Here is a 22,098-nt window from a genome sequence, read left to right on the forward strand (position 1 = left end):
CCTCGTTCCCGGACCCTTTTCTCTCGGGAGACTTTTCTGCTTTGAATCATCCGCACCGACCGCAGGCTTTTGGACTTTGTCGAGGCGACGTGGCACAACATCGCTTGCGAAGATATACATACATATATATATATATAAAATTTGTATATCTCATATCAACAAAGTCGCACGCAGCTCTACAAGCGCAAGGTGAATGATGTCTTCTAGATGCGAAGGGTCCAATCTCCCCTCTACATGCCAATGAAATGTCTAGTTGTGGCGCCACAGCCATGAATATCTCTCAAATGCTATCAGAACTCGAATCTGATGGAGGCAGCCGAACTGGAGGCGGTTTCCCATACCGTGTCACCTTTCTGTCGAGGAAGAGCCCGCCTGAAGGAAATCTTCCAACCGTAAGTTTCTCTCCCGAACCCCAAAGTCCAGACAACTTGAGCGCGACAGGGACACCGGAAGTTCCAGCCTTCACAACAGCCGGATTCTTGATCAGGTGTGGTTTCTTCGGAGGGACCGGCGGCTTCTTTGGCACAGGGTCAATCACGATATGCTCCTCATAGACGGTCCTTCGAGGACGTGTTCCGCCGTCATTGTCGTCCCCAGCATGTCGCCCGGGAGCAGTTCGGTGCTGCTCACTGGGGCCCGAGTCGTTTCTCACGACAAATTCCCTTGTGCGACGCCGGGCTATATTGGCACGGTAAATGTAGTGGGATTGATCTGCCATAAAGTTCCTACATCATGGCTTCGGTATCTCAATCGCCTTTTCCCAGGAGAACTATTCTACCAGGAGTTAGCCTTGTGGAAGAAATGTCACAGCGGCTGAGGCTCTTACAACGACGCCGACCACTAGATTGTCAACATCAGGCTGAAGTCGTTGAAGCGAGCACGCTGGTGCTGAAGTAGTCGGTGATATTGTCCAGGCTCGGCCTTGTCTCTTGTGCAGGTTGAGCCTGTCCGCGCACAGGTTGTATGCACCAACCACCGAGGAGGATTGCGACGCTGGACTCGACGGGGACGATCCGAGCCGGAACCAGAAGTCTGGGCAACTTCAGGATTTGTCGGCCTGTTCTTGACATGGGCTGTCTATATTATCCTCTTGGAGATTCTATCCGAGTTTGTGAGCACCAAGTTCAGCCTCGCGAAAGAGAGAACGAACGACCAACCGACTGACCGACCGACCTAGCACCTTAGCTAGCTACCCCGCTCTTGAGCCTCAGTCGCCTCCATTTGCGAAGGTCTGGAAATGGTGCGAGACGATAACGCTATCGACGCTATCGGTTCACCTGCAGCTCCTCACGTATATCAGTCGGGCGCTACGCTCGTTCAGTGGCTCGAGGGGAAGTCACAAGTCTCGGATGCAACCATGCCATGGGCCACCTTATGCGTTGCTTCTCGTTTCGGGCATGACTTAGCCTTAGGTGACTCATGTCAAGGTCAATATTTATCGACAGCAGATAAATTGCAGGCCTTTGCAGGAACTCTCGATCTAACTCGCTGTCGTCGATGGCCAACGTCCAGACCTCGTACTTCTTCCCGCCCCAGTGGACTTTCCACGTCGGCGGCCCAATCAGCCTGGGCAACATCCTCCATGACCCTAAAACACCTCAATATGCTCTCAACGACGAAGACAGGCAGCCACTGCCGAAGCTCTTCATCGACGACACAAAATCCCACTTTGCAGTCACCATCACCAACAACAAAGCCAAGTCGGCCGGGATTGGCTCCTCGTTGCTCCAACTCTTCGGTTTCTCAGCGGATCTGACCGCAGAACGGACCAAGACGCTGACCTGGACCATCGAGGCCGACCAGCTCGCGACGCAGGAAATCAACCCCAAGGCTTCGTATGTCGAAACGTGCTTCAAGCACCCGGAGGTGCAGAGCTTCTTGCGGAAGACCAAGTTCCGCAAGGAGTTATACATGATCACCGGGATCATGGCCGTGTCGAGCGCGACGGTGAGCAGCGAGATCGGCCAGAAGCACCTTTTCTCCGCGAAACTGGGCGCGAACCTTGCGCCCGTAGCTGCGGGTGTGCCAGTCGAAGCGCATGTCAGTGGCTCGATTTCTGGAGACCGTGGCAAGCAGGGGTCCTTTGGGAAGTCAGATTTCATCCTGGGTAGGCCACAAGCCTCTCCCTGAATGTTCGCGTGGGAGAAGGAAAACCGCACTTTACACATTCCTTCATTGACTTCGTGTGTGCGCCTGCTCGATTAACTCAGGGGGTGCTAATAGCTTCAAAGCCTACAAACTTAGGAAAATCCAATACCTGAAGACCCAGAACGTGAAAGACATGAAAGACGTCTATTCCGGCACGGTCCTTGACAACGATCGTCCGGCCCTGCCTTTGGAGGAGGTGGAGGAGGAGGAGGACCAGACGGCAGACGCTCAATTCCTTGGTCTTGAAGACAGCGTGGCTGGGCCGGACGAGTTCGAATTTGCGGCCGTTGAGGCGCAGGTAAGTCGCCGGGAGAGCAGTGGCGGCGAGACCATCGAGTTTGTGCTCCCTGTGGAATCGGAAGATGTGGAATAGCGGCTGCCACACTGTGGATCAGAGGCGAACCCAGGCAAGGGCAAGATGATGCAGACGATGCTTCTCTGCGGATACAAATGGGAATGGGAATGAAAGGGATGGAGGGATGGAAGGAATGGATCAGAAACGAAATGCAAAGCCAAAACCAAAGCCAAAGCCCAGGTAAGGCAAATGAATGAATGAATGAATAAATATATATAGATCAAGTTTGACACGGTACTAGGTAATAAAGGTACATAGGTGGTAGGCAATAGGCAGGCAATAGGGTGTATTCTTTCCTGTTTCTGTGCCCTTTTTCTATTTCTTTTTGTTTCCCCCTCCTCCCACCTCCGACGTGAAGAACCTGCAAGTGTGATGTTTACTTTGACGTTTGATCTTGGGTCTAGGACCTTGACCTCGATCTTTGACCTCGCATGACCTTGTACCTCATACATGTATTTTTAATTTATGTATTCACTGACTCGCTCTTCCCAGGGACGGTTTGGTTGGCGACGCTAGTCGCCAGTCGCTGGTCGCTGGTCGCTCAAGGTCTGATAGATACTTACTGTACGTAGATACCTAGGGAGGTGGGAAAGCAAAAATGTCCCCTTTTGTCGTCAGAGGATGATATGTGAAGCGCAGTCACCTACAGACCTACAAGCCCGTAGGATGTATCTATCTATCTATCTATATACATACATACGAACATGCGCTATCGTAAATATCACGGAACACTGGTAGAGTCTGGATAGCAGAGTCCCCCGTAGAGCCATATCCATGTCCGTGTCACAGTGCCAAATACTCGAACGAGATGGTGCTGTGGTGCTGTGGTGAAGAGAGACTGCACCACAACCCAAGTCTTGCTTACTTTTCCCAGTCTCGAGTCTCGAGTCTCCTTTCGTTATTGGATTTCCTCTGCTGGTTGAGGGTTGAGTACCTCGAGCCCCTGGAAAGCAGCCATCACAAACGAACCACGAAACACGAGAAGAGGATTCGCACGGAGCATTCTTATCACCTACCTACTGCTAACCTACCTGTCCGCCTACAGTACCTACCTTGGTGGGCAGGCTTCTTTGTTCGTCCACAGGCATGGAGCTAGAGAAGACGTTCTGTATCTACCTGATAATAGCATGGCATGGCATGGCATGGCGAGGTACATATGACAGACATGTACCTCAGATGCTGCCCTTTCCCTTGAAAATCCTCGAGGCGAGACCAGATCATGTTTGACGCGGATTCTTCTTGGTACCTAGCTTGAGCTGTAGGCTGTAGCTGTCTCCAGCTGGGGGTTGAGGTTCTCAGTTGCAGTTACCTACTTAGTACGTAGTTGGTAGGTCCTGAGTATTACTCCCCACCAGATCGCTGGAACCGTTCGTAGGCAGGAGAGGGAACTAGTCTAGCACAAAAGACACCAACCCGCCGATCCCTCGACCAGGAGATTGTCATGGTGGCATGATGTGATGGGTACCTACTAATCCCGTGTCCCCATCCCGGCAGGACATCTCAGCAGGACTTGGTTGTAGGACCTTGTAAGGAGTATGTATGGAGGTAGTGGGCACTGGACACAGTGATGCCGCCCTTATCTTGAGCGAGGTTCCCACTTCTGGTTGATCTCTTGATCTGTCACTGGCACCTCTTGGAACTGGGGAGCTCAACAGTTTTTCTTCCAAAATGATCAGCGTTCGTGTACCGACTACCGACTGGAGAACAGCATGATGAATGATTTAAGATTGGATTGGATTCGCAAGCTCAGGCACAATACAAGGCTTCTGGGGCCCTGGGTGTAGTAGGTGGTAGTGTGCCTACTGTACCTCGTACCGAGTAGTTTGACGACAATGGACAATGGCGTTCTGTGAAAGGATAAGGCTGAGAATTCAGCTCAGTCGCATCATCCTGTACTTTCCTAGAGTAGGTATGTAGGTCCTCGTAATATGGGGAATCAACGCATCTCAGTAATAATTAGTCGTAGTAGAGCAAACCCGGGGAGAGAGGGAGCTGTCCACGACTTGGTCGCTCTTGTGCCGGCACCGGCGCCAACGGCCCCTTTTTTTTTTTTCGTTCGCTTAAATTGCAGGCCGGACTTGTAGATCAAGAATAATCATCGGCACTGGCACTGGCACCACGTCTCATCATGACGGCGTCGCAGGGTTTGAGGCCCATTAAACTTTTTTGAAACAAAGCACCCACGCACCCCAGCCGTTTCGAAAGAGTCGACGGTGGGCGCCTAAATCCGCCTAGTAGGTAGGCAAGCAGGTAGGCAAGCCGTTGAGAATGTGGGCAGGTTCGTGCCTAGTGGGAGACGAGACACTAGGGACTCGGGAGGTAGGTACCTCGTACCTACTCATACTCTTAGATAAGTAGGTTAGCCAGTATCTCGGCCTTCGTTGTGGAGGATGGACAAATGAAGTGGAAGAGGCAGTAGTGATGCTTGTAGTAGTAGTGGCTCGGTAGGTCCCACAGGGGGTACGAGATACACAGTGTATGGTGCATGGTGCCAGTATTTGTACTTGTGCAAATACTCGTCGATGCAGCTTCAGCGAGCGTTCATAAAATTTGTACATCTCCAACACAAGGCGTTGCCCCGTCATGTACCTTCCGAGCACCGGGTCACGAGTACTCCTGTGGGATGCATGCGAGAGAGGTAGGGGCTGTATACCTACCGAGTAGAAACGAGTACCTACCTACTCCGTAAGAAGGAAGCAAGGAAACTCGCGAAAAGCTATACCGAAACAGGGAGTGTGTACACGGTCCCTCTCTCCCTCCGTCCCTCTCAGTGGCCATCGAGTCAACACACATGCTTGTGCCGAGTATCTCGTATCTCTGGCTTGTCGATTGCGGAGCAACCCCGTTCTCGTTACCTTTTGCTTATCCACACCCCTTTAACAGAAGTTGGACTGGAAAGAAGGTTTTCCACTTTCTGCAAGGTGTGGGTACCATACGAGGTACTGGGTACATTGATGAACAATTCCAATTTCTTGATGAACCAAATAATGGGGTCATGGAAATGAATCAACCCTCTCCTCCAGCCTCCAGCTCCTTGGTTGAGACCTTTTGGGTTAACAATAATAAAAGAAACATGAAACCATTTGAGAAATCGGAGAGCACCCGAGCAAGCGACGCAGGCTTCTTGGGATCGCTCTACCAAAGTAGGTACTGGTACCTACCAAGTACTGGAAGCCTGGCTGGTTCCGAGGAGAATGCGCATGCCAAGGGTACTTTGGTGGGTATTGTTTAGGTACTCGTATTTGTTGGAGATGGGCGGTGTACCGGGTACTGAGTACTGGTACAAGTAGTGTCTCGTACTCGTCATCCTTGTAGACTGGCGGTAGTTGAGCATACCACCACCAGACACCGACGCTTTTCTCTGGACGGTGGTGCCATTACTATATCGAGTCACCCTCAAAGGTGCTCGCGGGGTGTTAGGGTATCATCATGTCGTCGATAAGCGTCCTGGTCTCCCACTCCAAAGAACCAAGGGTCCAGGTGATGGGCGACATGGTCAAACAGTATCCTTGGTGCCTTGTTCCGCCGAGGATGGCTATGGGGGTCCTCGCAGGTCGCAGGTTGCAGGGTGACAACGCATCTAAACATACTCGTAGGTACCAAGTAGAGCGTGGAAGGATGACAAGCTCCGATGCTGGTCCCCGAGAAATGGATGGCCTAGTCTGGTGTGGGCCACTAGCATCTCTCACAAAAGTGCCGCTCTCCTTTCCCCATCATCATCATCTTCTTCTGGCATTCTCATCTCATGTCGAGACGTCAGGTCATGTTGACAGCATCGAGAAGGTACTAAGTATCAGTTTTTCTGTTTGCCAAACCAAAGTGGGTAAACGGGTCTGCATTGGCGTCAGAATCCCCTGCCATCGAAGCCGAGCTTTCCCTTTAGCTTTCCAGAAGCACGGGCCTCACCTCCTTGTTACCTTTCAATAATAATCCTTGGTGATTTTGTCTGGGAGGTTCCAGCGCTTTGGTGCCGCCTTGCCCGACTTCCTCCCCACCTTGGCCTGCTCAACCAGAAGCAACCAAAAGCTTATCCCGAGACAACCCATGTCCAGGGCCCTGGGAAGTTCCCCCCTTGCGCCGTAGTACGAGTAGTCTGCGTTGGGTGGCTAGGCTCACTTCTGACGGACTTGTTGTTCTCCCTCGTGGACAGAGGACACCGGTGGTTGTAGCCAGCGACACCTAGTGATTGTCATGCAGGTACGCAAGAGACCACTAGATGCTTCACCAAGACGCTATCAGAAATGCTAGCCGAAAATCGGAGCCCACGGCTGCTCGCCTGGTGGTCAGCTCGCCAGCTCTGGCTTGAGTTTGCAACTAGCTGGGAAGCTTGGAACTGTCCCACCAGCACATAATCTTGCACCCCACGAGTCTTGGATAATTTGGTGGTGGGTCCCGAAACAGGTGCCCTGAAGAGTCTACACTAGGTGAAGAGAGCCTAGGTAAGGAAGCCGTCTCGTGGCTCTCCCCAGAGTTGGACCATCTAGCGGGATATCAATTCGAGTGCCAATAACATACCTTGTAGAAGGCATTGTAGAGACTCGAAAGCTCAAAGTCTCGGAAAGCAAAGACACAATGTCGCTTGCATGTATGTACTCAAGTCCCCCGTACCCGTACCCAGAGCAAGCCCCGTCTCCCTCGCTTGTTTTTGCCCTTCCCTGTTGCATGGGAATGACCATGTTGGCCTCTGGTTTGGGGTGATTGCAGTGGTAGCGCAGTAACCTGCATATGCAAGAGGTTGGGGCCTAGAATGTCTTTCAACGTCCTTCCCACGAATCATCCCGTATACTAACCCGTCGGTTGAGGTTGATGGTGCACTTGACATTGGAGACTAACCTTTTTCTTCCCTGTCATGTACCCGGTTGTAAACCATCCTTGCAAGCCATGGTAACGAATTCAAGTGTTGTTGGTCACGTTTTGTGGCCTCAATCTGAAAAACAGCCGCCAGTACCAGTATCAACCTCCCACCTCATCGTTTGCTTTCAAATGCCTGAAACGGTACCGTTCCATGACTGTCTATCTGCCAAGTAATGAGGAGAAGTAGAACCGACCACCGACCCGTGTCTGCGTCCGTGCAGGCGCTGTGCCCAGTTCGTACATATCGAAGTCTCTCATGACGTTGACTTGGGGAGATGTGACCACCACAAGGCTGACCCAATCTCATCCACCCCCAACATCGCCAGTAGGTTGCCATTCAGAGGACCTCCTGCCCCTTTTGAAAGCGCAGGAAATGAAATCCAGGACGACCGACTCTTCCGAAACAGTACGGTCAAGGGGGAGGGTCCCTTCTGGGCCAAATCCATGGACATTCACCTGTTGATCCGTTTCATCCGAACATGAATGTCTACAAAATCCACAGCCAGAATATCATTGAACTAGTGCCACAGCAGACAGGGTCGATTTTTGCGTAAAGTACTGGGGTAGTGACAACATCGAGATCTCCGTTGCGGGCTCTTGATGCCGAGACGAACTCAGATGGATCACGATCGTTTGCCAGAGAGCAGGGAGGTTCGTCAAACTTTTTCCAACTTCGCTGGGGACGTATGTCACTCTGACACTGGGATCGTCTATGTTCGTCAACGACAACAGGCAGTTCCAGACGAAAAGTTCCACCAGGAAGATAATTGATCAAACTCAAATGTCAGGAGGCATGCAGCAAGTGAAGCGTGGCGGCATCCAACGTCAACGGCATACTTCAAGGAACCTCCGACATGCATGACAAGGGGGGAGGGTCTCGAGTGTGCCGACACCGGGTCTGCAATGTGCCCATAAATGGATCCACCACAGACACGGGAGCATTGCGAATGTCGTCTTGAAGAAAAGATCGCTAGAACGGGCGGTGTGCGGATCGCTCCTTCAATTCACCAAGTTGTAGGCAAGCTTTTGCATTGGTGAACTCGATCGAAATTGTTGCTCAATAATGAATTGTGGTTGTCAATGCACAATACCGAAGAAGTCCGGTCTCGATCGTCACGCTAAACGGTAGAGAGTAGCAGGCTATCCAGGCATGATTGGCGCCAGACTGGAGGCATTTTAGGCATCCTGGGGAACTTGAAGCTAAACAACCTAGAGAATTCGCTCCTCTATCTAAGGGAGGAGACGCGCCACAGTTGGACTTGTCTAGCTCCAGTGGTAGTTAGTCTCTGGACACCGAGATCCAAACCACAAGGAATACCGAGTTTGCGAGGTTCAACCGTTAAGTAGCAAACCTTGGCCTATCAGACTGAATATCCCTACACATCTTGACCAACTATCATCATCAGAGCCTTCTATTTGCGATTGCAAGACAAGGGATCACAAGACACGCGTGGCGCAGGCAAGGGTCTATGCATTTTTTGCTCCTGACGAGCTGATCGCGCTCGAGGGTGGTATTGGAAGGGGATCTGGTCACCAGGCAGTTTTCTCGACAGCGCTGTGATGTACTCGGAGGGGCTCAGTCTGGAAGGTGGGTGTGAAAACTCATGGCTGCAAGATCAACCCTGCAGTCCCATCATTTGTTACCCAGGTTGACATCCTTCTCGTCCTTGTACGGAGTACAGGAGGTCACCGGTGACATTCTGATTCGGTGCAGTGGAGGAGGAGCTGGACAAGGGAAGGATCCCTGACTCGGTGGGCGAACGAATCGGGTCCGATAGTGACGAATAATAAATTTAGCAATGCATGACCCTGGGACTCGGGGGGGCGTGGTATCGGAGGTTTAGGTGTGCGGGAGAATTATGATTGGCATGGACAGACCACCTTGGGGCAAAGGAACGAGAAACAAAGACACATTCCAAAAGGTTGAAGGGCTGTGTGAACAATGTGGCACTTTGGAGAAGCGAGTCTCATTTGCGTTGCGACGCAGGAATCGAGATAACAAGGGAAGGGTCATTTATGCCAAGAGAGATCTAGTCTATAATAGGACTAGAATTCATGCAACCTGTGCGTTGGGTGGCATGGTGAGCTACGCCCTTCTGGTACTGGTGGTACAGTGCCGATTGTTACTCACACCTCACCCTTTCCAAGTTGGAGAAATACTCCGGTGAAGACAGAGTTGACTGTGTGCGTGTGTGAAACATGGAGAACAGCAAGAGACTAATTACAGCCAAAGAAGAGGCTGAGACTTTTCAGCTGTAACGAAGACTGGAAAAATGTGGACAGAGTAGTTAACAAAGCGTCAGTACCATTTATGCTCGCAAGCCTTGGGGTTTGGGGGTGGCTCTCTGGGTCTCCGGGTGTCAAGTAGGCTTCAGTTAGGTAAGTGCTTAGGTTTTTAGGCCTGGGAGCCAGTACTCACAGGTACCAAGACATGTATCTAGGTACCTCGTAGGCTCGTACGAGGCACACAGAGGTCTGTGCGCCGCTCCCAGACTGCTGGCTCCTTGGCTCTCTTTCCTTTTCCTCTTTCCAGGTTTCCTTTGTTCGTCCCTCGGTATGCGGTCGGGTTGTCGGCTAGTGTTGGAGCTGCTGCAAATCACCACTGCTCCCACACTTCGTTCCTTCTGCCAATCACAACGCCAGCTAATTTGCTCCAACGGCAAAGCACGAGGCAATCTCGTCAGTCAATAATTAACCTTGGGGGGGGGGGGGTTGCCAGCCATCACGACCTCATTGCTCTCCACCTAACCACATCATCGACCCCATCCTTCAACCCTTTGATCCTGCCACGGTAGCCTATCCTGACCCGTCTTTCTCCGTAATGCTACTCCACCCATAAACCTTCCTTTGCAGTCAAACTGTCTGGCCACCGCAGGAAGTGTCCCTGGTCGGCGACCAGCCACCTGCATACTGCATTTCTGCCCCCTCCACAACTTCACTCGACCCAATCACGGTGGTTGCCACACCTGGTCCGTTCTGCATTATTATTCACCATCAGCATGCAGTGACCGCAGCGTGACTGCACTCTCACTCAATCTTGGGACGCTTGGGGACTCAGATGCTGGCCATCCGCCATCACTTGAGCAGGATTCCCACATCTCTTCCGCCTCTCCTGTGTTCCACCAATTGAAAGTTTACGAGAAACTCCCAAACTTACCTAGAGCCCACCGACGCACGCTCGTTGCCTCTTTCGCTACAAGCTCGACCCGAACCCCAGTCTCAAGCGCATCAAGAAGCCACTCAGCAGCCAACCCGCCAGACCCCCAACCTTGGGAACCAACAACATCTGACCTCTCATCTCCCTCCCACCCCCCCTCCCCCCAGAAGCCACTTCAACCGACTCTTGTTCAGCGCCACGACACCTGTGCTTCCATATCTGTAGCTCTCTTTCCTTATGTCACGCGTCGCCCAGCCACCGCAGCAGAAGAAAAATAGCAGGGCCGAAAAATAACAACAAGAGTCATCCCGCCCTCGTCGACTGAGCCATTGGACGCTTCGAACAGACTTGTGGGCCTGTCCTCAAAACAACAGGTCAACACTCCACTGTTTCCCCTGCCTCAAGAGCTAGTTACCGCACCTCGCGCCATCACTACTTGACACTAGTGGACGCTCGAAGCTTCACACTATCACCGAAATTTCCCTCTAAACTCCACTTTAAGTCGACTTCCAAAACTTTGTTTCCTTCTCGGCCTCGCCTTCTGCCGGTGGGTTCAGACCTGCCACTGCGCTGGGTGCAGCCTGCTCGCTATCGACCGGGGTCAGCATCCCCTACCCCCCTGCGCGACAACGTGCGAGAGAAGAGAGTGCGAGTCAAGAAACAACCCCCCAATTCCTGCAGGCTCCTTTCGCTCATTATCAAGCGCATTGTTATTGGTGGGACCCTCTAGTGAAAAGCCTGCCAACCCGGGCCACTTGGTTCCACTCCAGGCAAGCGGTCACCCACCCGCAGCTCTGATCATACTCCCTCCACGGACACAAGGTCCCAGTTGAGACGGTTGTCCGGCGCAAGTCGTCAACGAACAGGAAAAGAACGAAAAAAAGAGGGACAACTACCCTGTCACGTCACCTGTGAAGTCTACACGCCGTGGTTGGAGAACAAAAACAGACACAACGTTCAAAGGCAAAAAAAAAGAGCCCACCCACTCAACTGCTACATAGAACAGGGAGGGTCCCTGGGTCCAAAGACAAAACCTATCAGAACCTCGCCGACTCTTTGCAAGAGTTTGGCCCGTCTGCACTTTGATCGCAATTCTTTATTAGTTCTTGGGGGTCCGCACCATCTCGAGCAAAGTAACGGCTACTCTTCATTCAGTTCAAGCTTGCAACTAGCGTTGTGAGGATCGTGCTAAAAGCCCTCTTTTCCGACCCATCCTCGCCCCCTCGGTTCGACGATAGGGTGCAGCGCCCCTGGTCCAGATCAACCCGTCTCTTTTTGTTGCTTGAGCGCTGGCAGCAAGCACCGATCTGGGGCCCGTCTCTCGTGCAAAAAAGGCGCTTGTCGCTCCCGACCCAACCCCATCCAAGAGCACCTGTTACAACTTGCTCCCCACCGCGGCCTTTTGAGGGTTGGTCACTTTCTCGAGCACCCTCGTCTAGAAAGCCTTCAAAATAAAGAATACGCCGGTCTTTGATCTAAAGATTGCTTCAATCGTATCGTCCGCCCTGTCCCTCTAACGTGTGGACTGGCCCTTTATTTTTTTTGAGCGACCAACTGTCATCCACAACCTTTCTTTTGGGTCAGTCACATTATACGCCGGCGACCCTCGAGGTTCCTACCATATTGCTACCTTACCTATCAACCGCGTTTCTTCACGTGGGAGGCAGGTAACGAGAAACACCTTTGATGGACAGAGGTGGATCAGAATACGCGCAGTCAGGTTAGCAGCAACGAGCCATCATCTTTGCCGCGAGAGCAAACTCTGAGAACCATCTCTTTGTCAATAGATCAGTCGTCTGTCGCGACCTACGCCACCCAAGACCCGCGCTCTGGCACCATCTCGAGCAACAACACACCGCAGTCGGATTACGGTCTGACTCCGTCGTCGGCGCGTTCATCGGGGTTTCCTCCAGAGCATTTGCGCTACAGCCAATATCCCCAAGCGTCGCACCATCCAGGTGCTGTTGGAACAATGGCTCAACCAACAAGTCCGTCAAAGTCCCTGCCAGAGGGGGCACCCAATGGCACTCCAACCGCAAACTCCCACCATGTGAGGTCTAACTCGGATGTGCCTATAGATCCCTCGATTTCGCAAGCCAGTCCGACCTACCCTCCCTACTCGCCCTATCCGCAAGGACAGGACATGCAACATGCGTACCAGCCTCAGCATCCGCCCTACATGCCCCAGCGACCACCACATGAGCAGTGGGGTGGCTATCCACCACAGCATGGCATGCCCGCGCCGTATCCTCATCCTGGACCAGGCGTTCAAGGCCCGCCTCAAACATCAGCTGCGTCGCGCTCTGGTCAGGTACGTCGCGCATTGTTTTCCTGTTCTCGACATCCCCGAAACTGAGGATTCTTGGCCTAACTAATGTGTATGTGTGCAGGTGTACTCGTTTGTCCCTATCCCGGGTGCGCAGCAACATAAGCGTCCGCGCCGTAGGTACGAGGAAATTGAGCGCATGTACAAATGTGGCTGGAATGGGTGCGAAAAAGCATATGGGACACTCAATCATCTGAACGCGCACGTGACGATGCAGTCGCATGGAACCAAGAGAACTCCGGAAGGTGAGCTCCACACTCGGAGAAATACCAGATTCCCTACAGCTTTGTCAAGACTATGAGGATTTGAATCGAGCTTGGCTGATTTTTTAACCCAGAGTTCAAGGAGATCCGAAAGGAGTGGAAAGCTCGCAAGAAGGAAGAAGAAAACGCGCGCAAGGCCGAAGAAGAGCGCCAGAGAGTCGCTGCTCAGGCTAGCCAGGTGGACGGTCCGCCAGGCGATGCGCATCCCGTCCCTGGACAAGGCTATCAACAAAATGGAGCTCGACCGTCGCTTCCACCCATTGGCTACCAATCCGCCGACGGACATGCTCAAGGGCAATATGGACAGCCGCAAGGCGGTATGGTCTATCCACAAGGAAGCACCCAGATGAACAGCTATCCCAATTATCCAAATTCGCCTTATGCGCAACAAGGCCAGGTTTACCAACAACGCCAATACTAGAACGCATCCAGGGCAAGGCAGCTTGGCTCCTGCCTGGTTTGTGTGTCCTCAGCCCTCGGAGATCAGTCATCTTTTGATGATGAGCAGCGCAAGAATGCTTATGCCAAGAGCTGCATGCTTTTCACGGAATGATGCAGCACCTCATTTTTACCCAAGATACCCCTAGGTGGGAGTGGAGGAGATAATGGAAGAGCAAATGCGGACAAAGTCAAAAGTATCGTGATGAGGAAGCATGCTGGGAGGAGTTTGTCACATAGGCTGGCGGGATCCGATACTCATGAGTTTCCTTGTTTTCGTTTTCGTTTTCCTATTACCAGTTTTTTTTTCGGTTTGATGGGTTTGTCACCATTTGCACAGCGCCACGCGTTTCTCTCGAGAGGGGTGATGAACATTATGACAGATCGGCCGACTGCATGCATTTTGTTGAAGAGGACCCAGTGCATTATGAGAAACCAGGGGAATTGTTCCTATCTGCACAGGCTTCCCCGGACTCTGAAGAGCTTTTGGAAGGGGAGGGACAAAGATAAAACGATCAACAGCATGGGTTGTCAATGCGAGCGAGTCCAATGAAGTTGGGAGAGCCGGGGGGATCTGTCCAGTTGCTATTGGATTGGGAAAACCGGTGGCCTGAAACGCCGTTATTGTACATTTGATGGTACCCAGGCTCAGGCTGGATATGACTTGCGCTCCGCAACTCGTTATTAGAACAAGGAGATGGTCTTGCTGTTCGTGTTCAGACAAGAAGCAGATCAGAGATCTATTTGAGCATGAAGTGATTATGGCGAATAAACAGAGATTTTCCTTGGGTAACATTTCAATTCTGTCCTTGGTTACTGGTCTTGCAGAAAAATGTTCGCATGATCATGTTTTGTAGAGAGAGATACAGGTGAGAGTGTCGTAGGAATTAAGTTAGGCCAAGGGATCTCGAATGGTGTTGCTGGCGCGATTTTAGGCTGTCCTACCACCCAGTGGATTTCTCAAGGCGTGGCTAACAAACACATGGCAAGGTGAGGACAAAAACCTGGGGAATTCCCTGGTTCGATTTTTAGTACGCAGTCAGAGGGTTACACAACGTTGGGGGGGGACGGCCGATTGTGAGGGAACTAAGATGGCGTCCGAAATGGGCTCGCCGTTGAAGTCTAGACTGAGGCCAACAACATGCACGAAATTCACTGGTGTGAGGGTTGCGCAACCACTGAAGTCTCTTCGCTTTCCAAGCACCGGCGCAACCGCCAACGCCCGCGACGGCGCCCAGACTAGGGCTTAGAAGCTTCAGAGTTGGAGCCTGGAGGGGGTGCGTGATGGGGGTGAGGGGACCCTGCTTCAGGCCCCTAGATATCCTTATGTTGTTAACTGGAGAAGCTAGCTCAATGGTTCAATAGTGGGCAACACTACGGCTTAGTTTCTCCGGCCTTTGACGTGTCACAGGTCAAGCACAAACTACTCACCGAGCACAATCCCATCATCTGCATCTGCATCTAGATCCCGACCTTGTGGTTCATCGCTACTCTGTGCTCCCTCATCCTCCGCCGAATCCCCAAAGACCTTATTCCACGCTATTGTTTTAGCACCACACGACGAACGCAATGCGCGGGATCAGACCAACCCGAGCCAGAAGATCCCGTTGGTGCCTACGCAATGGACATCCGGCTCGACCCTCCAGTCACATCGGCGGAGATCATTGAATCAAGCGTCTTCTATCCACCACTCCAGCACATGGAAACAGGGCTCGCAAACATCCGGTAGATCAACGCCACTCGGATTCAAGCCTCGAGTCCTTTCTCCGTCGTTCTCGGATTGTGTGGCACTCGGAACCCGACCCCACTGTGGGCAAGAGAGAGCATGATGAGCTGAAAGATCGCGGGCAATATAAAACAGATACCGGAGTCAGGAAAGAGGGTTTGGAATGTCCGACCGTTTCTGGAGACCGCACCCGCAGTATGCACAAACAAAGTTTCCGCTGCAAGGGCGATTTCCAAAGTTAACCCGGATCTCCCTGTCAGTCAAAGGATGTCCGTGACCACGCGAGGCAGGGTACAGCGTTCTGGCAAAGTACTCCATACTACTACACCGACCATTCCATCCTGCAGGGCGCCAAGCTGGCGAAAATGCCACGTTGGCTGACCATGACTAAACTATGCGATCGGGACTTTACCTCGTACATGAGACGGTGTGACGCAGTCGATCGGTACCCAAGTAGCTACCTTACATGGATGGAGCCTTGAACGTCAGCCCTACATCGGATTAAGAGGACGAGGGAATCTTGAAGTGTGCCGCATCAGATGGAGACCACTGCGACTTGCTTGTCAGCTGTCCCCTGGTTAGTTCAAGGCGGATTTCTTCCGATGCATCGTTGGCGTGAGATTGCCCTTTTGACCTCGAGAACGGAGTACAGAATATGGATTGCAGACAGTTGTCTCTGACAGGCCTACTCGCATGAGCCTATTGTACCAGGTCCCTCTAAAACAACTAATTACGACCTCTTGAACAATATCGCCCTCATTTCGTAGAAGCGGCCCTTGTATGACGTATTGTACAGTTTTCGGGTAAGTTTCCTGTTGTGAAAAATTTCCAAAATCTGCCAGACAGTCTCGTTCCTAACAGTCGTTGTAAGTGAGGATCGCATTTGCACTTTTTCTCTCAATCTCTCCTTTTTTCTTCTTGCCAGATCGCCATCTTTGGCTCTCTGTTCTGATGTTCACTTGCGATGCGTGTCTGCGTCGGTCACTTTTCTCACTGGGGAGCGGCGCCGGTGCATCACACTTCTCGTCCGCATTGTCCAGTTCCTCGCTCGAGCACGCCATCAATTCCACGGTCGTCGTCTCTCGCAAACATGCAACTCTACAGTCCCTCAGAAAGGGCCATCATCGCAATGGTCTTTTCAAAGCCTTGAAAGAGGCGCGCAACGAACCGCCAATTAAGGCCAGGCCGTCGAACGCCCGCGCGAAACTCTTGGCCAAAGATGCTCAAGCACGGGAACGTAATTGGTTACAGCGTCTTGAGCCCTCGGATCGAGAGGCATATCTGAAAAAGGCTATGGAGAAGGAAGCCAGATACCTAGTGGATCCCCTGAAACTGGCACAGGGCGTCGTGGAAAAACTTCGAGACCACAACCTACAAGCCGCCTTGGAGTTGGTTCGTGCCAGTGAAAGAGCTCACAACGGCAAGGGGGTGGACAATGTTGTCAGTTGGAACCACATCATAGATTGGCTGATGGGCCAGGAGTCTCCTGGTGAGGCATGGAAGGTCTACAACGAGGTAAAATCTCAGGTTTTATCCGCAATGCTACCCCTGACTGACTCGACTCCTTCTCGCAGATGAAAAAACGAGGCCATAAGCCCGACTCGCACACTTATACGATCATGCTGAGAGGCTATCGCGACAATGTCAAGAAACCAAACGCCGTGCAACAGGCCTTGAGCGTTTACGATTCCATTTCCGCCGCCAACTCCGCAGTCACCCCCACCACTATCCATACAAATGCCATCATCAGTGTTTGCGCACGCGCGTATGATATTGATGCTATATGGAGAATTGCTGGGAGGCTTCCTGAACGTGGACCTGGTGCTCCTGACCATGTGACGTTCACCACCATACTGCAGGCCTTGAACAGCGAAGCCCAAAAAAGAGCCATAGATCGAGGGGGCAGGGAGGGTCCTGGCTTCGATCCTCAGCCGATATTTGAGCAAGTGATTGATGACGCGCGAAAGTTATGGCTCGACATCACCGCCCGCTGGAGAAGGGGGGATCTTTACTTGGACGAAGCTCTGGTCTGTGCCATGGGCAGATTGTTGATGCTCTCATCCAACCGGAGCACTCATCTGGATGTTCTGAACCTGGTCCATCAAGCTATGAACATAGGCAGAATGCCGGAGGTTTCGAATGATGATGCAGAAAATGGGACAGATGGTTCAGAGGAATCGGAATCCACTGCTGAGAGTGACCCTTCCGCCATTCTTGAAGCTTCACCCACGAGAGTGAACCGCGCGAACCTATCCTCAGGTCGACCTGGGACGGCAAGCTCGTCTGTGTATGCCACGCCTGGGAACAATACCCTTTCTATGCTTATGGAAACAACTACCGCCCTTCGAAAGCTGAAACTGGGCAAATACTATTGGGAAATTCTCACAGCCGCTGATGGTCCTTACAAGATCGTCCCTGATCACCAAAACATCATGGCTTATCTTCGGCTGCTTCGAGTTTCCCGTGCAAGCAGAGCTGCCTTGGACCTGCTTCGCGCTCCACGACCCGATGATGTACAAAACAAACTCATGGTACGTGGAACCTTCGTCATTGCCATGAGCACCTGTCTACGAGACAAGAAGAATCCAAATGTCTTTGAGACAGCGAGTCGGATTATGGATCTGATGCAAGAGAGCACGCAAGATACCGGGGATGACCACGATGGCCACGGAAAAGAACCTCAAGGCCAGAAGCTCAGATTCTCCCCCAAAGTCCTCCGGATGTATCTGGAAGTTGCGATGGCGACCACCAAAGGAATCGGCGCGGGCCCGCTCGAGAAGACCAGGAATGGAGATCTGGATTTCGAGCGAGATCCTAGTAAAAACCACACCTTAAGAGCGCTGCGGCGACTCGGTCCAGATGTGGTCAACGTCAGGCAACTGATCAAATCGCACTTGGTCGAACTTGAACAGCAAGCTGCCGCGAAAGGACGTACGATCAGAGTCAAGAAATTGCTTGAGAAGCGCCAGATTACACCGTACAGTGTCACCGAAAACATTGGCGAACTGGTCGAATTGTTGCGGACCATGATCAGTGCGATCGACAAGATCATTCTGGTCAACGAGCGCTTGGAGGATGAAGGCATGGGGCCACTGGATAAAGCCATCTTGAATGAGTGTTGGTTGCAGAAACGAAAGCTGTCGGCTTTTGTCTCCAGGGCTGCGAATGTGGTCACGGACCCTAAAGGACCTGGAGAGCTGAAGGCGCGGCGTGTAAACGAAAGGGGTCAGCCGTTAGCAAGCAGGAATGGAGAAACCTCCGAGGGGGACGGAGCTGCTTGGTCCGAAGACGCGGAGGTGGCAGGCGACGACATGGTGGACGAGGATTTCGATGCCGGCATGACTTCTACCAACCCGCGCGTAAGACTCGTCAGCGATATCAAGGCTGCCCAGGCCAAGCACGCCAAATCCAAAGAAGAAAGAGGTCTCTCCCGACGACAGAAACTCGAATTGATCAAGGAAGAGCAAATCCGCGCTCAGTTTCCGACCAGTGTCTTGAGGGAGCGGCAGAGCATCAGAGAGCGGACACGAACCAGGTGGAACGATACGGAGACTGGGCCAGCATCGACTAGCCAGAGAAGCCGTGCTGCTGCGGCGGGATTTGCTCGAAAGGCACCAGTCTGGAAAACAAGGCAGATGGAGATCAAAGAGATGAGAAGAGAGAAAAGACAGGCCAAGGAGCAGGCCAGGGAAGCTCATGAGAGTAGCAGAGCGAGGGAGAGGGAGACGTATAGGGGCTGGGGAGGTGGGTTTCAAGACATGTTGAAAGAGCACGGAAGGGCTGATAGAGCTGGGATTGTGGAACTAGGTCCGTGAGTATCATGGCCCAAGTGAGATGTGATTGAACCATGTACGATAGATACACATAGCCTCAGGAGTGTGGCGATGAGGCATGGAGGGAATTTGCTTTGGTGTACGGTGCCTTCTCGGATAAAAGAAGGAAGGATTGGCTCAAAGGAAAACAAAATCAAAGAATCCTCCACCCCTAATCAATACAAGAATCGTACAAGTGCTCACTCACTCACTCACTTACTCACTCGTACACAAGTAGTAGCAGCAGCAGAGAGAATCTCCGAACAGCGCAATTGGGCGTTTCGTTTTGGCATATCCCGACAGATGGCATTTCGCAGCGCTCCGAACCCTGTACTCGTGTGAGTTATTTCCGACCACGCCCTCGACATCCTACCAGCCCATGGTGCCTGAGGCTGACATGTGGCCATGATCTGTAGTTCGCAGGAGCATAAGTGATATGATCATGGACCCAGCGCCGGGTACTGGTACATAGGGGATAGGACCCTGTCTGCCTGTCACGTCCAATGACAGCCAAGGTTATCTATTGGGTGAGGGAAGACGAGTATCGATGGACTTGGCTTTGAATCTTGTTGCGTGTACTCGGGACCTACAAGTACCATCTTATCACGGAGTTAATATGTATATCGACGAGTACGAGGTACTTGGTACTGATGTGCGCAAGGTGCCGCAGCCACAGACTTTAGTGCCCAACTAAGAGTCGGTACTCCGTAGGTGACCATGCCTTGCATAATATCTACCTAAGCATGTAGTTGCTGATGGGGCATTTGCATCCAAGGGTCAAGCGGACAGGTGGGGTACCAAGCCTGCATGAGGTGCAGGGGTTCGCCGGGAGAAAGATTACCGAGAGATCCCAGGCTATACTCGCTGACTCGGTACCTCGTAATAATTAGTGACAAGCTGCACATGTGGAAAACAGAAGAAAAAAGAAACATGTAGCCACCAATCAAAAAAGTACCACATTCCTCCTTCACCACTTGCTCTGTTTGACATCTCCATCCAAGCTTCTCTGTCTGCTCGCCATGCGACATGGGGGCTTTCGTCAACTCCGATTTGACCGATTAAAGTCCCGTCCGTGCTTGTGTGTCCTGCCCAGACACACTTCTAGCCTGCGTCCATCATGTCTGTTACTTGGGCATACCTACCGAGAAGCTGTTTCAAGTACCCGACCCTTCAGCCATGCCTCTACAAAGGCCGATCAGAGCCCGTCGTCCGTCCCTGCCCGGAAGTGGTCGACACCCCTGGCGAAGACAATCGCGCAGGCCATTGAGGTGAGGGTTTCCCACTACCCCATACCATTGCGTCTTGGTCTGAACTAACCCAAGGCCGTACAAAATAGGTGACGGGACCCATCTCGATCGCATCCTACATGCGCCAATGCTTGACAAATCCTGACGGAGGCTACTACACTACGAGTCGCCCATCAGCCGAAGACGCAGACCAGTTCGGCGCAGCCGGCGACTTTATCACCTCCCCCGAGATATCGCAAGTCTTTGGTGAGCTTGTGGGGATATGGTTCATGACGGAATGGATGGCCCAAGGGCGTCCAACCCAAGGGGTTCAGTTCATTGAGATGGGCCCTGGACGAGGAACACTCATGAGTGACATTCTCCGGACGATCGGACAGTTCAAGACTTTTGCGAGGGCTATATCGGCGGTGTGGATGGTTGAAGCAGGAGAGGGGTTGCGGAGGAAACAAAAAGATTTACTATGTGGAGAAGATGCTGACATGAAGGAAGTTGCGGATGAGACGGGCAAGAATGTCTGGTGGGAAGCAACAAGCACTCAAGGGATCCCCGTGAGATGGGTCGAGGATATTGCGCTGCTGCCAGCCCAAGCTCACGGTGCAGGCGATGAGATGCCCTTCATCATCGCACATGAGTTCTTCGATGCTCTCCCCATCCACGCGTTTGAGTCTGTTGCTCCCCAACCCGAAGAGGCACAGGAGCAAGATACCGGGGCCCAGCTTCTCACCGAAAGTGGTCAACCACCGATTGCGAAGCCGTCTATGGCCAGCAAACTCCCACAGTGGCGGGAACTACTCGTTGCGCCCACTACGCCGAAACTCACAACGTTACTCTCCGCCGAACCCGAGAAGTCGTCAAGTGACAGAGATCCTGAGCCGGACTTCCAGCTCACCCTGGCAAAGGCGAGCACTCCTTCATCGCTCGTCATACCCGAACGACCTCGCTATCGACCCCTCAAAGCTCAAGTATCGTCGCGCGTCGAGGTATCACCGGAGAGTTCTCGATACATCCAAGACTTTGCGCGCCGGATTGGCGGAAATGTGGTGCCTCCGGCCAAACTTGCTAGGGGACAGCCCAAGCAGGGCCTGGCCGATGTACCGCAACGAAAACCCGCAGGGGCGGCACTGATAATCGACTACGGGCCCCTGGACACGGTCCCAGTCAACTCGCTGCGCGCGATCCGCAAACACAAGATCATCTCCCCTTTTGTCTATGCCGGCGATGCGGATATCAGTGCGGACGTGGACTTTGGGGCTCTTGCAGACGCGGCTCTGGAAGCCAGTCCGGGCGTAGAGGTCCACGGACCGGTCGAGCAGGGGACTTGGTTGATGCAGTTAGGGATCAAAGAGAGGGCGGAGAGACTCGTGAAGGAGCTGGACAAGAAAGCCGGCACAACAGGGGCGGAAGAGGCGGTGGAGAAACGGAGGAGAGAGGCTGAAATGGGCTGGAGGAGACTGGTCGAAGGCGGACCCAAGGGCATGGGCAAGGCGTACAAGGTCATGACGATCCTGCCGGAGAACGGCGGGAGAAGAAGGCCAGTTGGCTTTGGGGGGAGTGTGGTTCCCGGATGAATTTTTGTTTTATCTGCCTTCCGGCCTTTTATCACGACCTCCTTCTCTCTGTCATCTCGTGGGCGAACAAAAGAGACGAAACGCGTCGGGATGGGGACAACGGTCTGTCTGTATTCTATGTAGAACTGTACCACCACCATATACCTATATCCATATCGTGCTGTTCTTTTTACCAGCGCAATCAGGAGCAACGGAACTCCCGAC

The 22,098-nt window shown here is 52.5% G+C and overlaps 5 protein-coding genes across 5 annotated transcripts; 4 read left to right on the forward strand and 1 right to left on the reverse strand.

The window, feature by feature from the left end:
- Positions 1-280: 280 nt before the first annotated feature.
- Z517_00614 (uncharacterized protein) lies at positions 281-718 on the reverse strand (the record flags this gene model as incomplete). The annotated part of the gene is made up of 1 exon (XM_013433578.1): positions 281-718. One exon carries the CDS (start codon positions 716-718, stop codon positions 281-283), a length of 438 nt encoding a protein of 145 aa, XP_013289032.1.
- A 779-nt stretch (positions 719-1,497) lies between these two features.
- On the forward strand, positions 1,498-2,521 carry Z517_00615 (uncharacterized protein; the record flags this gene model as incomplete). Its single annotated transcript, XM_013433579.1, has 2 exons — positions 1,498-2,107; positions 2,211-2,521. The coding sequence occupies 2 exons, from the start codon at positions 1,498-1,500 to the stop codon at positions 2,519-2,521; spliced, it is 921 nt and encodes a 306-aa protein (XP_013289033.1).
- A 9,965-nt stretch (positions 2,522-12,486) lies between these two features.
- On the forward strand, positions 12,487-13,524 carry Z517_00616 (uncharacterized protein; the record flags this gene model as incomplete). Its single annotated transcript, XM_013433580.1, has 3 exons — positions 12,487-12,825; positions 12,905-13,085; positions 13,178-13,524. The coding sequence occupies 3 exons, from the start codon at positions 12,487-12,489 to the stop codon at positions 13,522-13,524; spliced, it is 867 nt and encodes a 288-aa protein (XP_013289034.1).
- A 2,694-nt stretch (positions 13,525-16,218) lies between these two features.
- Positions 16,219-19,082, forward strand: Z517_00617 (uncharacterized protein; the record flags this gene model as incomplete). The annotated part of the gene is made up of 2 exons (XM_013433581.1): positions 16,219-16,782; positions 16,842-19,082. The coding sequence occupies 2 exons, from the start codon at positions 16,219-16,221 to the stop codon at positions 19,080-19,082; spliced, it is 2,805 nt and encodes a 934-aa protein (XP_013289035.1).
- Positions 19,083-20,445: 1,363 nt separating this feature from the next.
- Z517_00618 (uncharacterized protein) lies at positions 20,446-21,894 on the forward strand (the record flags this gene model as incomplete). The annotated part of the gene is made up of 1 exon (XM_013433582.1): positions 20,446-21,894. One exon carries the CDS (start codon positions 20,446-20,448, stop codon positions 21,892-21,894), a length of 1,449 nt encoding a protein of 482 aa, XP_013289036.1.
- Positions 21,895-22,098: the final 204 nt, after the last annotated feature.

The sequence above is a fragment of the Fonsecaea pedrosoi genome (assembly GCF_000835455.1).
Source record: "Fonsecaea pedrosoi CBS 271.37 unplaced genomic scaffold supercont1.1, whole genome shotgun sequence".
In the NCBI taxonomy this organism is placed as follows: Eukaryota; Fungi; Ascomycota; class Eurotiomycetes; order Chaetothyriales; family Herpotrichiellaceae; genus Fonsecaea; species Fonsecaea pedrosoi.